The 19,719-nt window shown below is 34.7% G+C and overlaps 1 protein-coding gene across 1 annotated transcript in view; it reads right to left on the bottom strand.

Moving 5' to 3' along the window:
* CSMD3 (CUB and Sushi multiple domains 3) overlaps nucleotides 1-19,719 on the bottom strand; it is a 629,782-nt gene that overhangs the window by 427,495 nt on the left and 182,568 nt on the right. The window contains exon 5 of the mRNA XM_035317227.1: nucleotides 9,976-10,183. Coding sequence (XP_035173118.1) covers nucleotides 9,976-10,183 — 208 coding nt within the window. The remainder of the gene's footprint in view (nucleotides 1-9,975; nucleotides 10,184-19,719) is intronic.

A 19,719-nucleotide genomic window follows, 5' to 3' on the forward strand; every position in this document is an offset into this window, starting at 1 on the left:
CCTTCCCTTCCCTTCCCTTCCCTTCTCCTTCCCTTTTTCCCTTCCCTTCCCCTTTTCCCTTCCCCTTTCCTTTTTTTACTTTGCTTATCCTTTTTTTTCCTTTTTTCTTTTCTTCAGAGTTTAAAGGTAGCTGGCTTTGTGACAATTTCCCAGATGTCCCTGTTCTTTTCCACATCACTTGCTTTACACTGGGGAACTGTTTTCTGTTGTTTTCTTTTTACTTCTTGTGTATGTATACGTACTTCCCATCGTTGCCTTTTATATCCTTTCATAGTTGTAATTCACCTAGTGTGATAGCCTTTCTTATTGTATCCTCACAGCTTCCTATTATTTTATGTTTTTATTCATTTACTTCTTGTAAAATTTCTTTCTGGATATCTTTATGAATGTGCCAGGAGCTTTAATGGTCTCTTGGTATGATTTATATTTTTCTTTGGTGTTAGGATTGTCTGTTATTATGTACTTAATATAACCTTTCACTTACTGCCAGATCTCCTGCAAATCATCATAACCCTTCCTTTTGGAAGTTTAGTGTTGTTGTATTTTTTTTGGTGCCTTTTGTCTTCATATTCACCACTGATGTCCCGTTTCTTTACCCATCCATAATAATAATATTCACCCAAAGTGCCTTAATCCTTCATATTTATAGTGTAGTTTTTGTTTGTTTGTTTGTTTTCCCTCATAACTAAACCTAAATTAGTTACTGCCGTAATAATTTCAATAAAAAACTAACCTTCCTTGATTGTTAGATGGTACGTGCAGAACACAGAAGCATGGTTTAGTGGTGAACTTGTCAGTATTAGGTTAAAGGCTGTCCTTTACTTCTTCCCCTCCTCATCTGAGGGGGGGGGGGAGTGAGAGAGCGGTTGTGGTGTTCAGCTGCCTAGCACGGTAAAACCACCACACCCCTTTATTATAATTACTCCTTATTGGGAAAAACAAAACAAAACAAACAGAAAAAGAAATATTCCTGAAGTTTAGGACTGAATCTCAAAATCTGCTAAATTATATAGTTTTGATTTATAGGAAAGGGTTAATAGGAAAGTTTTGTTATAAAGTTGTTAACTTCAGTTGAAGGACTTTTTTTTTTTTTTTTGAAAAACGTGTCACCTACTAAACAAATGAAGCCATACTGCAACAGTCCATCAGTCACCTTGCCCTTAACTTCATTTAGGACATACAGGGCAGTTCTTGCTCAGCAAACATGGTTGATGGTAAAAGTTTATCCTCTGACATAAAAAATAATGGGGAAAAGCAGCAGTGAAACAGTGAGATATATTCACACAAAAGATGCCAGAACCTATGTTATATACTTCACAGATGAGAGAAAATGTACTATGGGGTAGATACTTTTCTGCTGATTCAAATATACCATCCAACAATGAAAGTTTGAGTACAGAAAAGGAAGACTGAGAGATATGAAGGTTACAATTGTGGTGGTTTTACCTTGCTGGACAGCTGAGCTCCATCCACCAGAGCCACTCTCTCACTTCCCCTCCTCAAAGGGAAAAGGAGAGAAAATGAGGGTTGAGATAAGGACAAGGGAGATCACTCAACAATTATCACAGGCAAAACTATTTAAAAATAGGGAGATTAATGTAATTTATTACACTAACAACCTAGAAAAATGAGAAACTAAAAACAAACTAAAAACAACTTCACCACTCATCCTCTTCTGCCTCCTCCCCTTCCAAGCAGCACAGGGGAGTGGGGAATGGGGACTGTGGTCAGTCCCTGATGCTTTGTCTCCGCCACTCTTTCGTGGTCCCTCTCTGCCCCTGCTCCCCATGGGGTCCCTCCCACATCCTTCCTGAACTGATCCTGTGTGGGCTTCCCACAGGCAGCAGCTCTTCAAGAGAGGCTCCAACATGGCTCTGTATCACGGGGTCCATCTGTTAGGAGCAAACTGCTCCAGCACGTGCAGCAGTTTTCCCCAGACCCCCTGTTCCTGCATGGGATCCACTCCACGGGCTGCAGCTCCGTACTGAGGCCTGCTCCTGTGGGGCTCTCCATGGGCCGCAGCCTCCTCCAGGCCACATCCACCTGCTCCACCGGGGGCTCCTCCACAGGCTGCAGCGTGGAGATCTGCTCCATGTGGGACCCATGGGCTGCAGGGGGACAGCCTGCTCCACCAGGGGCCTCTCCACAGCCCGCAGGGGAACTGCTGCTGCGTGCCTGGAGTACCTGCGGCACTGTTTCTTCCCTGTCCTTGGCTTCTACAGGGCTGTTTCTTACTCCTTGCTGTCCCACCTGCTGTTTTGCAGCAGTTGTATTTTTTATTTTTATTTTTTCCTTCTCTTAAATCTGCTTTCACAATTGCACAAAGAACATCGCTTATTGGCTTGACTCTAGCCAGTGGCGGGTCGTTTTGGATCTGGATGAAACTTGCCCTTATCTAACATGGGGCAGTTTCTGGACCTTTCTCACAGAGACCCACCCCTGGAGCACCCCGCTAGCAAAACCTTGCTACTAAACTCAATACAGTGACTTACATAGAAATATCCAAAAAGTCTATTTAGCTAAGAAAGAGGAGTGGGTTTAACCAAGATATATAAATATCTTCATTAATGAGCTCTTTAATAAAGGGAATAAAAAGCCCAATAAGAATCCTGAATGGCTGGAAAATGAAACCAGGCAAAAATTACATTAAAAGTATGGCTCAGATCTTAAGATTGATTAACACCTATCTAAGCATTAGATAGCTGCTGCCAGGTGAAATAGTGGATTCTGTTTTTGCTGAAGTCTTAAATAATGACTTGGCATCTTTAATTAGTCTTATCACAAGCCTTAGATGAAGGTAGAATATTTTTATAACATAAACTGAGAAGTTCTGAAGTTCGGCCCACAGAATGTCTTACAGATGCAAAACTTTGGCTCTTACTCCTGATATATCTCAGTTATGATGATTTCTTTGTTTTGCATGTCATGCAAAAATCTCTTACTGACAGGTCTGGAATTGTGATGTCTTTTATAATATCCATCATATCCTTGAAGGTGTGTAAAAATGTATGTATTGCTGTGTCAGATCAGTAATACACCAAGACTAATATTTTATTTCTGAAAATAAGCAATAACAGATAATTCACAAGGAGTGTGAGAAAATGTGATTATCCAGAAATAAATTCATCCCTTCATATATCAAAGCTTCCAGTAACTATGGACTGTTAGCTTATCAAATGGAACTCTTTAAGCAGGCCGTTACATTATAGAGCCTTTGATAAATTCTCCTTATTTATATTTTTTATCCATTTTTCAATCTATTTATAATTTTGCTATCTACAACAACATGTCAATGACTTCCACAACTCAATTATGTATGCTACAGAAAAGTGCTACCTTTTGTTTTAAAACTGCTGTCTTATAAATCATTGAGAATCCCTACTTATTCTAGTATCAGAAAAGATAAATAAACACTCCTTATTTACCTGACATATAATATTAAATTTTTCACGAATGGCTTTCTTATCCTTATTCTTTTCAAGTTTTAAAAGCTTTAGCCTATTTTATTCCTCTTTATATAGATTGTTTTTCATATCCGTTTTCATGTTTTTTTTTTTTCTGATTTCTGCACTGTTTCCAGTTTTACTATACTCTTCTTGACATAGGATATCAGAACATTAACATTGTTCGGGACGTAGGTCACAGGGAAATTACATTTATCTTTCAGATGTAGACATTTTAAAGTTATACTTAGGTGAATTTACCCTCAGGTTTCAAAATAATGAAAATTTAACTATTCCATTTTGAAACACCTACAAACTTTTAACCTTTAAAATAGTTTAAAGTTGCTGGGATAAAAACATTTATAGAAATTGACACAATTATTTGAACAGGCTTAAAAAGAAAAGAAAAGAGAAAAGAGAAGAAAAGAGAAGGAAAGAGAAGGAAAGAGAAGGAAAGAGAAGGAAAGAGAAGAAAGGAAGGGAAAGGAAAGGAAGGGAAAGGAAAGGAAAGGAAAGGAAAGGAAAGGAAAGGAAAGGAAAGGAAAGGAAAGGAAAGGAAAGGAAAGGAAAGGAAAGGAAAGGAAAGGAAAGGAAAGGAAAGGAAAGGAAAGGAAAGGAAAGGAAAGTTATACTAGAAACACTCAGGGCTGCTTCATCCAAGGAGGGTTTAAAGAGGCCATGGGAGTGCAGAGACAGCAGTGAGTAAATCTGCACAAGTGGGATGGTAGAAAAACCTGAATACTTTCCTCCTACTGGGTAAGGAGTCTTGATAGTTCTTTCAATTTATTTCTGAATGTTGGTAAGACTTTGGGAAATGGATCCAATCCTGTCTTTGTTGAGTAGAATGTACCAAGAAAGTCTGTCAGGTGTATAACTGCTCATTTGCAAACTGCTTTTGGATAGCTCTTTGACTTCAGATGAAAATAACTTCATACATATTAATTAGCACCATCATCACCATAAAACCATGCATATTCAGATAACACTTGTTCACTTTTGCACTATTCATGAACATAGGAAAGGTAAGAAATTAGGAGCGATTTCAGAATTCACTTCAAGAAAAGTGCATTTTACTACAAGGATATATCTTTTTTTTTTTTTTTTCAAAAATAACAGCAAAAAATGCTGCCTTCTTAACAATGTTTACTGTAATTGGAAACAAATACTGCACACTGTCATGAAAATACAATAAATTTCTAAATATAAAGGAAATCCACTATGTGAAGTCTACGCATACAAGGTAAAAATTTGCATCCCTGTATGGATGCTGTCACTCAATCTACAGTACCTGAGACCAAAAGAGTTCAGACTTTGCTTTGACAATAAAGTGGTCCTATTCCTTCAAGAACCAGTCTTCCAAACCCAATGTGCCTCAATGTTCTTCTCAACTTTTGGGCTACCTTCTCAATAATATAAGAACAACAACAACAACAACAAAAAAGGTTAATTTTCATTTTTATCACTTCCTGGTGCAATTCCTTTGTTAGAATACAAATGCCTGGGCCAACAGGTGGGGATGAACTGGAAATAGGAGTGGGAACTTATTTTTCAAAAGCAGGATCAGTCTGTGTCCATGCAAAGTGTTCATTTGTAGCATAATGAACCTACATAAATCTGTGACCAGGTTTGACTCCATACATGAACCATGTACACACTGTAATCTAACAAGCAGCTGTCTCACTGTGGTGGTTTCACACAGAGCGTAGCTGACCGTCAATCACTGCTCTCTCACTTCCCCTTCTCCTCGAAAAGAAAAAAAAAAAAAAAAAAAAAAGGTTTGGGGAGAAAATGTGATGAAAAGAGGTTCAAGGGCTGAGGCCAGGGAGATTGCTCACCATTACTTTCATAGGCAAAACAGATTCAGCATAGGGAGATTAATATAAATTACTGCCTATTACTAACAGACTAAAGCAGTGAGAAACTAAATTTTAACTAAAATCATCTTTATCCTCTTTCATCTTCTCTACCTCCTTTGATCAGCACAGGGGAACAGGGAATGGGGGGTTGCAGTCAGTGCATAATGCTTCGTCTCTGCTACTACTTGATCTTCACTTTCCCTGCTCCAATGTGGGGTCCCTCCCATGGGATTCCATCCTTCCTGAACTGATTCAAGAACTGATTCTGGCTTCTCAGTCAGAATTTTTCAATAATTTCTCCAATATGGATTTGTATCACATGGTCCATCCTTCACGACCAGAGTGATTCAGCATGCAGGTTCACAGGCTTCAGGTCCAGCCGAGAGTCTGCTCCTGTGGGGGCTGTCCATGGGTTGCAACCTCTTTCAGGCCATATCCACCTGCTCCAACATGAGCTCCTCCACAGGCTGCAGTGTGGAGATTGGCTCCATTATGGTCCTCTCTACAGGCTGCAGGGGAACTTGTGTTGTGTGGTTGTGGTCCGGGGTGACCTCATTGTGGCTTTCCAGTGCTTAAACGGGACTTACAAAAAAAATAGAGAGCAAATCTTTGCTCAATCAGATAATGACAGGACAAGGGAGGAATGGTTTTAAACTAAAGGTGGGAAAATTTATATTTGAGAGTAGGAGGAAATTCTTCACTCAGAGTGTGGTGAGGCACTGGAACAGGTTGCCCAGAGAGGATGTGGATGCTCCAACCCTGAAGGTTTTCAAGACCAGATTAGATGAGGCCCTGGGAAACTGATCCACTTTCCCAGGTCCTTACCGACGTGAACCATTCTATGATTCCATAATTATTTGATATATGCCATCTTATATTGGTTGTATCTAGATTTCTACAGGAAAACATGATAACTAAAACGAGATGTAGAGTAATGGTCTAGACAATCCGATACTTCAGTTTACTATGAAAAATTATAAGTGTCCCTTGCATCTTAGCAAAGTCAAATAGCATATATTTTGAAATTCCCGAGAATACAATGTCAGTAAGAGAGACGAGTTATTTTGCTTTAGAAAGAGTAATTGCATCTTATTTAAAATTTCTCTTTGCAAATTGAGGAAATATTTTGTATGAACATGCCAGTGGTGAATCAAATGTTAAAACTGTACGGATTTTCTTAGAAGTACATTCCTACCCGGAGAGAACAGATCTGAAAACTGGATTTTTTGCCTTTTGTCAAGGCAGAAGTACATTTTCTCTACAATAGTTGAGACACCTTGCTATGCTCTCAAACACCTTAACATTAATGCACATCTTCATGTTAACAAATAATAAGGTAGTTGCATAATTATATTTTTTTTGAAAAAAAAACAACTGTGATCCTAATTCAGACTACAGCAATAGCTCTCTGAATGAGAGCACTAAGCCTATACTTTATGACAACTACTGCCTTCTATTAGAAATAGCAAATAGTAATCACTTTCCAGTATACTCACCAAAATGTATGGGTTCATTCAGACTAATAATCATTTCAAATTCAATTAGTCTAATACTTTTGCATAATCTTTTTGTAATAAGCAAGCTCCAAACATGTAGGAAGAGAAATTATCAATTTGGTTTTCAAAAATAGCTAAATTAAACCATAACTGAGAATAGAAGATGTAGATTTAATGTATTCCTAGGACAGTGTGAAATATATATTTGTACTGGGTCTGCTTGGAATGGAGTTAACTTTCCCTGCAGCAGCCCATACATTGCTGTGTTCTGCAACACCAGTTCTGGAAGGGAGGTTCTACCACTTTTTCTATACAGTTTAACTAGTCTTAACAGCTGTTTTAACAATTTAGATTAGAGTATGTGCTGGAATTGAGGACAACCACATCAAAGCAGCCTAGAGAATCATTCCAGTTTTTTACACAGTGAGTATAAGCTATTTGATTTAAAATGAACAATAGCAAAATAAGAGACTGAAAAATTGTAAGTGTCCTAAACACCTGTGTTAGAAAACTCATATTTTTTCAGAAACTCTCTGAATGTTTAACTCTGAATTTCTATGTGCTGGAAAAATTATCTCAAAATGAAATTGCTACTTTTTTCACCAATGAGTATCTCAAACCATAACTTTTAATTTGGATAAAAAGGAATGTTTCATTGGATCTCACTTCTGGTTTTTGTTCTGCTGAGAAAAAAAAAAAAAAAAAAAAAAAGTTGAGAAAAATAGTTTCCTTAAACTATTAATATTCTGTCAGTTTCACTTCCAAAATGACATAAAAAAAAAATCAATCATCTTCCTTCAAATTATGAAATGTCACAGTCAGGCCTTGACACCAGACAGAAAAAGACTGAAAGGTACCTATGCAATTTTTCCCAGTATTTAATGAAAAGATTTTCTTAAATAAAAGAGATATTTATGAGACATTTCTTGTGGATAACTCTGGACTATCAATTTTAAATTCTTGTTCATTGTTTATCCTAGAAAAAGAAATTATTTTGTTATACAATTAGATGTGCAGAAGGAGAATAGTTTTGTTGTTGCTGTTTTAAATCAGTAGGTATAATAGTCATGTAAAGCAACAAAATGTTTAAGAAATGATTCTATAATACTACTATCCAGATCAACCAATATGTTTTTAGTAACTTTACAAATCATGCGCTATTTGCTTTACAGAATAAAAATCAAGAGTCGGTTTTAGTTTTAGAACTATACTCCTTTGTACAGTTTATAAATTAAGATGTCATGAACTAAACCTGAAGCTATATTCTAAGGGAATATAAAATATAACCACTGTAAATCTAATTAACAAATTGTTGTTAACTAAGCTTTCCAAATCTATTTTTCCCAGCATATGGGGGGGATAATTTTACACAACTGAATATATTAGTCTAATTTTGGGAGTATAAATGACAAGCTAAAAAAAGAATGTACTCTCAGTCTGCTTCTCTACATGAGAAATTATTAAAGTAGCATTGTATTTTTTTTGTTTTGTAAATAGATGAGAATTTCCATTTATAAAGTAATCTTATTATATAATTTCAGTATAGCCAAAGCCTTTGTCAAAAAAAAAAAAAAAAAAAAGTAATTATTTGAAGCTCATGACTGAATACATAAAATGCATTCAAATATAATCAAATGCACATTTAGCTATTCAGATGGTTCATATTGTCAATATGTCATTGGTGTTACTAATTATTATTATAATTTATTGTTTAATTTTTTTTTTAGCTGACAGTTCAAAAGATTTCAGTTTAACAGACTGAGAAATCAATGGCAATTTAGTAATATTCTAGTACAGGTAATTAACTATGTAGGTGGCAGTATGAATTAACTCTAATTATGAAAGACTATTCAGTAAAGATGATATTCAGTGTATAGAATTCTACTGTGCACTGAAATAATAAGGAATATATTTTATACGCATCACTTGTAGAAATTGAGATTTGTATTCAAAACAAGGTAGCCCTAATTTGCCATATTTTCTTATAACATTTGAAATAATATAGTTTATTGGGTTTATTCTTTTGGTGATTTTTTTTTATTTATTTTAATTAAAAAATGAGAAAACAAGGCTGTACTGACTTTAACAGGGCTAGCCAATTGCTTGTTATCAAATGCATCTACCTATTTTGCATATCTCTCATAATGCTTTGTAAACCAGTTAGGAACTTAAGATTTTCCTGGAAAGCATCAATGTTATTTATGGTTTTGTGTACCTCTCCTTCTTTGTGAACTGATGATATATTTAAACCAATACAACACACAAGGATTTTTGATATTCACATCTCCTCAGAGGAGCGTGATGTTGGCCTTGGTTTTTTACCAGGCCAGAAAACCGCAGAATGCATCAGTTACTGCATTATTATTATTATTATTATTCCCAATGAAGTGAGTCTGATCTTGAAAGAGTTTATATGCTGCTATTTCTTCTCGTTGCATTATGCAATGCAGTTACACTGAGATCAGGAATAGCAGAAGCCAGCCTAGCCAAAACAATCTTACTACTTCAAAGTCAACAAACAAATAGAAATTAGCTACAAATAGAAGATAGCATATATACAACTAAAATAAAAACAAAAAGTGGAATGGCTACCCAGGGTGTAGTATCTCGGATGAGGATGAAAATGTAGACATTTGTACACTCATTTTCATGAGTGCAGTACTGACAATATCCCCTCCGTATTATAAAATGATACAGTTCTCCATGCAGAAACTCCTCCAGAGAGAACTGTGACCAACAGTTGTAAACCTAGTGACTTTCCCCAGCTCAGTGCTGAAAAGACACCATTCACCTTCTGACATCCTGTAATTCCCTGAAGGTTCCACCAATCCTTACCATCACAACAGCCCTTTCCAATCTGTCTTAAAATATACATTTTTAATACAATAATGGTTAGAATGGATAGACCAGCAAACAATGAGGTGAACAAGTCTACAGTGCCTTTCATATTGACATTCCACTCTTGGAATATATTTTGAAATTATTTTACAGATGCAATTAGAATATCAATATACATCATATATATCAATATGTGCAACAGTAACAACTGTCTCCCCTCTCCCCCTTTTTTAGCTTTAAGAAAGCCTGATGTATTGAGAAAGGCAAAAGTCACAAAAGTTATCCTTCCACATTTTCCTTCTCTTGTTCTTTACCAAATAAAATTTGTAGTGTGTAGCTTACCATATTGTAGGTGGTTCAGAACCTTCTACTTCCAAATAATCATATTTTTCTTCCATTTGGAAATCTGTAAATATGAGTGAGATAGTATCCCCAGGTTCTGCCACAATTGTCCATGTGCAATCTGCATTATTATGATACTCATTAGGAAAGTTGGGGCTCGAGATGATACCACTGGATCCTCTCATAGTTCCTCCACAAGCGTCCTCAGCTGTGAAAAACAAACAAACAAAAACTTAAATGTCATTAAAATCACACTTCTTATTGAGAAAAGAATGTTGCTACCTTTTAGATGACCAATTATTTCATTTTTTTAGCAAGTTATACTTGCAATACAAGTTATACTTGAAACTTCAAAGTTAAGTACTTAATAAGTGATCAGATAACCTGCCTCAGATCACTCCAGCTTCCTAATCTGCTCTCATTCTACTCAGAAAATCACAAATATTAGGCTTCAGTGAGACAATAGTGTTAACAAGTAATTCTTTCAGATTTTAATTACTTCAACATTATTTTAGTCAGCATATATTTTTATAATCTAATTTTTATTATTTTTATTAGCATTGCTACACTGACTTTACAGTATCATGCAAAAATTTAATGAGTTCTTTTGCTTTAACCAAAAATGTTGTCACAAAACAAATTGAGTTTAACCCGTTACACAGTCTGACACATGATGTGCAGCAGCCACATCATACTGAAAGAAGGATGAGAATCCTATCTAATTTACGCTACTTGTATTATCATAATTGTATTTTTTTGACTCTTTAGTCACAAAAGATTAAGTATTTTTCTTCAAAAATCTTTTCCAACTCTCAAACAGCTGATCAGTTTTCAAAACAAAGCCATTCCTGGAAGATTTCCCAAATGTCAGATGCAAGATAATTTCACAATAAAAATGTTTATATCAGAGTAATTTCATTTTTTTAAATCGATCATTTATTTCAAATGCAACCATTGAAATACCTTTTTTTGTTTGTTTGTTTGTTTCCATTTTCTAATGTACAATCTTATGTTGAAAAAATTAGGTAAATATTTGAGATTTACAATATCAGTTCATCAACAGAATATCTGACAATCAGTATCTGACATCAACAGAACTAATTCCATGAAAAAACAATTCTCACACAGTGACTCACTGATTTCATTCTTTACTAAGGTAAGAGAAATTGACTGAATTGTTGTGTATCTTCTAGTTTACAGGTATAATATGCCTAATAATTCAAAAATTGTTTTTGAGGATACCATGTCAAAAATATTTCTGTGAGTTAATAAAATTGATCATGAATATAGTGCTTTTAGATAACTTATATGGAAAAACCTTTTTACTAGATGGAAATACCATATCCAATTTTTTATCTCACTTACTCAATTTATTAGCCAAATGTCTGAAGCATATCTGAAAAGCAATTCTTGCTTCTGCTTAATTAGAATGTTACCATGAATAAAATGTGCCCTAAAACCTGAAATAAACAGCCAATATTGCTGAAAAATTAATGATAAGGATTTTTTTTTTCTTTTTTTTCTTTTTTTTTTTTTTCCAAAGAGTATAGCATCACAGAACAAAAGCTATAAAGAATTCTGACTGACATAGTGGCTTGATCCTAAGAGGAAGAAAATTATAAATAAATGTAACAGACCTCTTAATTTTTAGGAGTTTAAAACACCAGGATTTGTCCCTTAAAAGTTTTGCTAGATTATTATGTAAATGTATAGACCACCTAAATAAAAACACTCTTTGGGTTTAATCTTATGAATTAAGCAGTGCATTTAGCATGCAATAAGTAAACAAAACTGAGGAACCTAATCACATTACATGATCAGGTCCTTTACTGTGAAAGGACTAAAACAGTATATGAAAGGTAATAATGAAGTTTGGGTTTTATGCATTGAGGAGCATCAAGAGAATAATTTTTAATCATTGGTTCTCAAAAGGAAAATTTCCATTAAAACAATGTGGAAAATACTTGCTAAATGACTTTCAAGGACCTTTATAGTTACATTAAATATTGATATAAATGTTTTATTATCTGCTGGTTTGAAAAAGTTCTTAAAGATAAATTTTCATAGCTAAATGAATTGAGCTTATGTAATCTGGGAAGACAAATTGTAATATGTGGAATAGTTTTTCAATACACGTAACAGGTTCAAAGCAGAAAATTATGAGTATCATGCAACACTAGAGACTTTGGAATAGCTTTCCTCAGACTCAAAAAAAAAGTGCTTTTGAAAAATGCTGTACTACAGAATTCATTATTTTTGCTTTTCACAAATGAGTTATGGAGAAACCTAGCCTGGTTCTCAGTAATATGTAATAGTAAGCTGTTCATTAAAAATATTGCTATACTATACTAATAGTTAAGAGAATAAATAAAGTGAGTGTGTTTAAAAATAGAGGCTGTGTCAATGAGCAAGTCTGCTATTTCTGAGCTCAGAAATTTGTGCTTAGAGATTTTTGCCAAAATGTAATTTTGTCACCATCAGCAAAATGGCCTTGAGAACACATCACATATTTTGGTCTGATTTGTGTAGCAAAGTGATTAAAGTGATACTAGAATTTAAACGTTCTTAATGTAACCAAAAGCATACCATATATCTTCTTACCCTTTGTAATGCAAATATTAGCCCAATAACCAACAGAATTATTTTGCTGTGTTCCTTTATCACTTCACCTACAGTATAATTTATATATTTTTTGTTGCTTAGTTAGTTGGTTAGTTGGTCGGTTCTTGTTTGTTTGTTTGTTTTTGTTTTATTTTGTTTTGTTTTGGCTCTAGTCTTGTACTCAGATCCTCAAAGATGTCATGTCTAGGAAAGGGCTAAATAACATCAATCCCCATGAAAATTCTGGTGCCTTAAGACTATGAAGTCATTGGAAAAGGTAATAGGCTTTCAAGAAGGCTGAGAAACACTGAAATCAACAGGAGTTGACGTCAGAGTGCATAAAACACTTAAAAATAAAAGAAATTTATTAACTGTTTCTGTAGAGTCTTCTTTTAGCAGCTGTATCTCTATACTTGATATTCTATATTTCTATATAGAATATTCATAGAAAAATATATATAGAATATATATTCTATATATTATATATATTAATATGTGTTATATAATATATATTGTATATGTTATATATGTAATATATAATATACAATATATACATATTCCATATATATAATATATATTATATATATAGAATAAAAATATATAGAATATTTATATTCTATATATTTCTATATAGAGAGGTTGTGGAGTCTCCTTCTCTGGAGATACTCAAGGCTTGTCTGGATGCCTACCTGGGCAGCCTGCTCTGAGGAACCTGCTTTGCAGGGGGGTTGGACCCGATGATCTTTCGAGGTCCCTTCCAACCCCTACAGCTCTGTGATTCTGTGATCACATTCAAACAGCATAAGTGTTTAGATGTCAGCTCTGACATAACAAATAAAAGAATAATTAGTAAGAGAGAAAATATTTATGAAGACTAACCAGCATCACTAGGTGAAAAGTTTAATAACAATATATGAACAAGGGAGAAAGAGGGGAAAGATAATCTTTGCATTAATTTGTGTTCTCAGAATCAGTGTTTCTCTATTTCTCTACCTTGCCACAACTTTCTGAATTGCCTCTGTCAAACCACTGAGGTGCAAATCCTCAAAGATACTTAAGTATCTACCATTACAATCACTGCAATCAAACTGTAATATCTAAACAGCAGTTAAGCACCTAAATACCTTGAAAGAACTGCATATTAGCTCTTTTAATTTCCAGTTACCAAACATGAAGGAGAATAGGAGTGATTCAAAGGAGTGATGAAAAGACAATACTTGGGTAAGACTTGGTACAATCTGAAATTATGCAGTTCTAAATACATACCAAATATAGATGGCATTTAAAGAAAAAGTACTATTTTAAAATACCTACTCTCTATTTTCAAAAAGCAAATTAGATTTATTTTATCACATATTCAGAAAATTTATCTAACCATCAAACTTGCAAATGTGATACAAAGGCATAAATGCAAAAAGTATGCACACTGCCAAGATGTCATTTTTGCAAACATACTTCTCTGATCTTAACCATATGCTGGAAGGGGAAGATTTTTCAAAGTGATATGCAAGTGGGGACTTGGCTTAGAAAAGCTTTTTGAGGTATTAAGAATTCAAATGAAGATCTGTATTTGAATATGCATGAGGGTTCATAAGGAGAGGGAGTATCTCTGCTATTATGATGTGAGTGATGATTATCAGAGTATAAAGGTTTACAAGGGTTTTCTTCAGCTTTTTCTTGGCATAAACAAGTTTTTAATTTTATACAAAAATACATGGTATTTTTGTTTTCTTATTAAATGTCATGAGAAAGAAGAAATATTTGTGTAATTTCTGGTAAAAATTAATTTCATTTTTTTTTTTTTCTAAACACATGCCCATCTTCCTTGTTTGCTGTTCATTGTTCCTTTTTTTTGGTACTGAATTATGAAAATATATTTCTCTAGTTATTCCTCTCTTATTTAAACTTTATTTTCTGCTTATTCATGTAGGTTTTGGTGCTATTCACAATAAAATTACATAAACATTGAACTGTAATTATCAAGAAGATAGATGATCAAAGACAGGCAATGCTATGAGTAATATATAGACCATGCAAATTCACTGATTTCAGTGAGAGTTCAGTGTGATTGCATTATTAATCAAATTTTAATTTGGCACACAATGCATCCTGTCATCTAATCTATCTAGATATTTATAGTGCATTGAGCAGTTGAACTTAACTGCATAACTCATTAATGGAGTAATTGACATCTGTTATTTAGTCTTAAGAATGATGTAAGAAACAGTGTAGCAGCTTGCTTAGTTAAAACAATGATTTTATAGCAGCTAATAAAAGTTATGAGCAAGCAGAGACACTTTAGAAGGAATCCAGGAAAAGCTGAGATGACCTGTAGCAATTATTCTGTACTGTGATCTTAGCCACACGCACTCTATGGAATTCATGAGATACTATTCACTTAGTGTAGTTCAGGTACAACTCCAGATGTAGTGTGGTCTGCTCGTCTGAATTTTAGAAAGTCTTATGTCAGGCAAATCTGATGAGCAGCCTAAAGCAATCAGCATTATACCATACCCTTTTAATCAAGTAACAGTCATATTAATTCTTTTAAATATACACATTAATTACTACCTTGTCTGAAGATCACAAAATATCTTTACATTAAAAGTAATCAATTCTTTGAGAAACTCCAATGATTTTGTAAATAATTAGTATAGGCAAACAGGTAATATTGATATATTTAAGTACCTTAAAGGAGGCTGCAAAGACAATGGAGCCAGGCTCTTTTCAGTGGAGCCCAGTGCCAGGACAAGAGGCAATGGAAACAAAATAGAACACGAGGTTCTGGAAGCACTTCTCCACAGTACATGATGGAGGACCGAAACAGATTGCCCAGAGACATTGTGGTCTCCCTCCTTGGCGACCTACAAAAGCCACCTGGACACAGTCCTGGGCAACTTGTTCTAGGTGTCCCTGCTTGAGCAGGGGTGTTAGATGAGATGGTCTCTAGAAGTCCTTTCCAACCATAACCATTCTGTGTTTCTGTGTTTTCAAATATGTTATTATTTCTTTTTCTTCTTATTATTTTTATTTTTAAGATCAAGATTAATATGTCAAATTCTACTATAATATTAAAACTCACCAAAGCTACTGTTCACAGTGTTATTAGCATAAAATATTTCTGATCTTCTAAAGGAAAATTATGAGAATGAAGAAAGAGAAACCTGAGGATACAGAACTTATGTAGCCTGCTATGTGAAAAACTTAGTTTTAAAGTCTCTATAGTTATCTATGAAATTTGCAAATAAATTCAGTAATAAATTACATAGATTGACACAATAATATTTGTAAGGAGCTCCATAGGCAATGACATTTTCCAGCAGATTTCTCTCTGTTAAAGAATACTCCTTTGCACACACTACCCTTCCCTGTAAATTACCTTCAGAATAGACTTATAGTGTTCTGAAATGTAAATGAAATAATCACTAAACATCCTTCAACTGAAAATCTTTAAGGATAGTTTTGATGAAGATTTATCATTAACAACTTACATAAAATTGATCCTTCTTTTGAAGAAAGGGACATAAAACTTCTCTTAAGGACATGTAATATTTGTTTGCTTTGGCTTAGTACTGTGACTTGTAAAACTCACAGGGATTTTAGATCCCAAATAAACCCAGGAATTATTATAAAATGACATGATTCATATCCTCAAATCCTTCATTTTGCACTTCTATGTTCAGTATACCTGTAAAATTTATACAGATTTGACAGCCAGCAAAAATAAAAAATAAAATAATAATAATAATAATAAAAAAAAAAACAATAGCTTCTGTAACTAAAACGTTGAGGAAGCTCAGGAGCTTAAACTGTGCTCTTGCAGAAGTTAAATGGAATAAATTGCCTCCTAACTTGCCTCTTCTGAGATAGAACCACAGAAATGAGTGATGCTATTGAGAAAACACTACCAAAAGCAGCACAATTGTCTGAGCAGCCTCTGCTCAGACACAGCTGGGCAAGGATGGCAGCTTCCTTGGGTGGGTGACAGCACTGGAGAGCCATAAGGGGGAACAGCTGACACAATGAAAAGGACAGATAATAAGCTCCACCCCTTTTGGCAGCCCCTGGAAGAATCTACGCTGGAGCAAAGGAGAAGAGTGGGAAACAAGGATTGGGGGAAAAAAGAAACCAGCAGATGCTAAAACCTCATGCACACCCCCATCCTCCTCACCAGAGTTTCTGAGTGTGAGATGGGGCAGTAGTAAGACAAGAGTGGAGACTGGAAAGGGGCAGGAGGAGTCTGGAGTGAAGCTGAAGCAGGCAAAGAGGGAGTGAGGTGTTCTCCGTAAGGGATTAAGGTTTTGTTTCCTTTTGTTTTGCAACACCTGAATAAATAAATAAATAATTTTGTTAATGGTTAATAGATTGCATTTCAGTGAGATTATCAGAATCAGGGCTGGTTGCCTACAGCAGTACATCCTGTTGTGAGTGTTCTTCATCTGAGTAACACTGTGCTGAAGAATTTCCAATTGGAAAAGCATACATTTTCTAGTAACATGGCAGAATGATCACAGTGACAAAGATGATTATGCTAATATGTAAAATAGGAATGTGACCATTACCTAAAAATGTAAAGCAGTATTTGTTTTATTTATCTGATGGCAATGTACTGTGCAAAACATATTTGTTTCTGTTCTGATAAAATGAGGTGAGGAGGAAGGCTGTTGGTCTCATCTTGGTTTCAGCACCTAGTGCCATTAACATCAGCTGAGGGGAGGAAGAGATGGGTCTCCCCTTAGCACCCACTAGCAGCAGAAAGTACCCTCTTGGATGAGGAGTGCAGTGGGCAGGTTGTGAAAGACCCACCTAGAAAGTCACCTTCATGAAAGCAGATTAAGATAGTGATCTAAGAATGAGCAGCACACATCCACACCACAGCATGGAAAATATAAACTTTCCTGTGTTCTGAGATGTTTGCTGCAATCTAAGAAAATGCAGAACATTGCTGAAATCAGAGCAAGATTACGGGAAGGTTGAGAGTTTCATAGTCATCCTGGAAGGGGGAGGTCTCTCCTCCAATCCTCCTCTTATGGGCTTGGTTCTGCTGGTTTCTAGAGCACTGTGTAATAATTCCTGCTTTAGCCACCCCACCTCCCCTCCCAAATAGACATTGATAAACTAAAGTGAATTCAGCAAAGGATCACCAGGACTGTCAGGACTGGAGCACTGGTGAGGCTGAGGGAACAGGTCTGGTATAGTCCAGATAAGAGGCAGCTCCAGGGGATGCCAACAGCAGCTCCCAGTGTCTACAGGGAAAAAACAGAGCTGTAATATTGTTATCTTTGGTCCAGATCATGCCTTTACCTAAGAGACATGTAAACTGGCAACAATCACTTTCTACTTCTTTTGGATTTAGAGAAAATAATAAAATCTGAAATCTCTCCTTAAAGTTAATATGAGGATTCGTCCACAGAAAGTATCTCCTTTTCTGTAGTGGCTTATCGGAGAAACCTAGTACAACTATGTTCAAATCTGCATATATTTTGGTGAACTGAGTCCAAGACTCTGAAAAGATGGTAGAAGGTATCTTCTTTTTGTATGTGATAACTTGCCTGTCCTGACATTTAAGAATAATGTCTTACTCCTTTTTTTGGACAAGAGACAAATTGCAATGGGATATTCCATTTAGATATGAGGAAAAAAAATCACTATTACAGAGGCTAACCATAGTACTGGGTTACCCTTAGAGACACGTGGAACTTTCATCCTTGGAGATTTTCAAAACTGAACTGCACAAAGCCCCAGTCAAACATATCTGTCTTTAGCTTTGAGAGGTGTATCGGATTTGGTAACATCCAGGGTCCCAAAATAAATTGCCATACAATTTTTATGATAGCTTACAGATCAACAACAACTTACAGATCAACAATCATAGCTTAAGAACAACAACAAAAAAAAAAAAAAAAAAGAAAAAATAAGCAAACAAACAAAAAATAAATGTGTTGTCTGAATTATTATTATTATTACTGTTATTAGTATTTATATTTTTATAAAATATAAAATATTATAATATTATTTATATTATTATTATTTATAATACTGCATATATAATACTGCACTGTTTAGTGCAGGAAGGAAAAAAAATACTTCCCTTTGTTTTATTTCAGTTCTCTGAACCTGACTTTAAATTTCACACAATCCAATGGAGAAAATATTGCAATGTAAACATATTAAATAATTTTTATCTTTGTTATAAACATTTTGGAATGAGACCACTTAAATCTCTTTTTACATACAGCACCATACAATCAATTCTTATTAATTTCCTGTATTAGTAACTTAGTATTCAATATAGTAGCTTAGTGGGAAAAGAATCTACAATATTTTTCATTGTCTAGTCCTTTGACCCTTCTAACCTCATGACAACCAAATTATAAGGAGCATGCAACTTGAAATAATGTACTTTATAAACTGAAAAAAAAATGCAAGTATAGATCAAAATATCTTTCTAAAATAGACAATTACATATGCTAAGGTCTGCAAACACCTAAACAACAGGGTGTATCCTTGTTGAGGATACATGATTTTTGGAAACATGATTTTTGTTGCACATTTGTGTTCTCTTAAATTCTAAAGTTTTTTAGGTATCTAAAAAAAACTGCTTTTTATCCCAGCTTAAAATGGCTAAGCATGACAAAATGTTTTCAAGATTTCAGAGTCAAGATTTTTACTTGCTTAATTATGCAGAGGCCTTAAAATTCAACACTCCTGAATGTGATCTGTGACTAGTGCTTCACCAAAAGAGAGAAGCAGGACTTAACCTCTTCAGAAGTTATTTTCTCAGCCAATTTATGATGACTGATCTGACAGCTCTTTTATCTTGTTTGCCAAAATTTATCAAACTTAATTTAAGTCTGCTTGCATTTGAAAAGTTCACAGACACATTCAAATTTGGAAAACTAAAATCAGAACATGAAGAGAAAGATTTTTACACCACAGAAGTATTTAGAAATAAGAGTTTCAATAATTTGCTTGAGGGATGTATGAAGTTTTTGAAGTAGAAGTTAATTACATCTCCTTCCTGTTGTCTAAATGCCTCTACTACTTATGTTGCATCCTGCCTCCAGATGGTTTCTTGTTACACTCAAAGTATTCCTCCTATGGACAAAAAGGAATATTATATATTTCATCATATGAATATAG

The sequence above is a fragment of the Oxyura jamaicensis genome, chromosome 2, assembly GCF_011077185.1.
Source record: "Oxyura jamaicensis isolate SHBP4307 breed ruddy duck chromosome 2, BPBGC_Ojam_1.0, whole genome shotgun sequence".
Taxonomy (NCBI): domain Eukaryota; kingdom Metazoa; phylum Chordata; class Aves; order Anseriformes; family Anatidae; genus Oxyura; species Oxyura jamaicensis.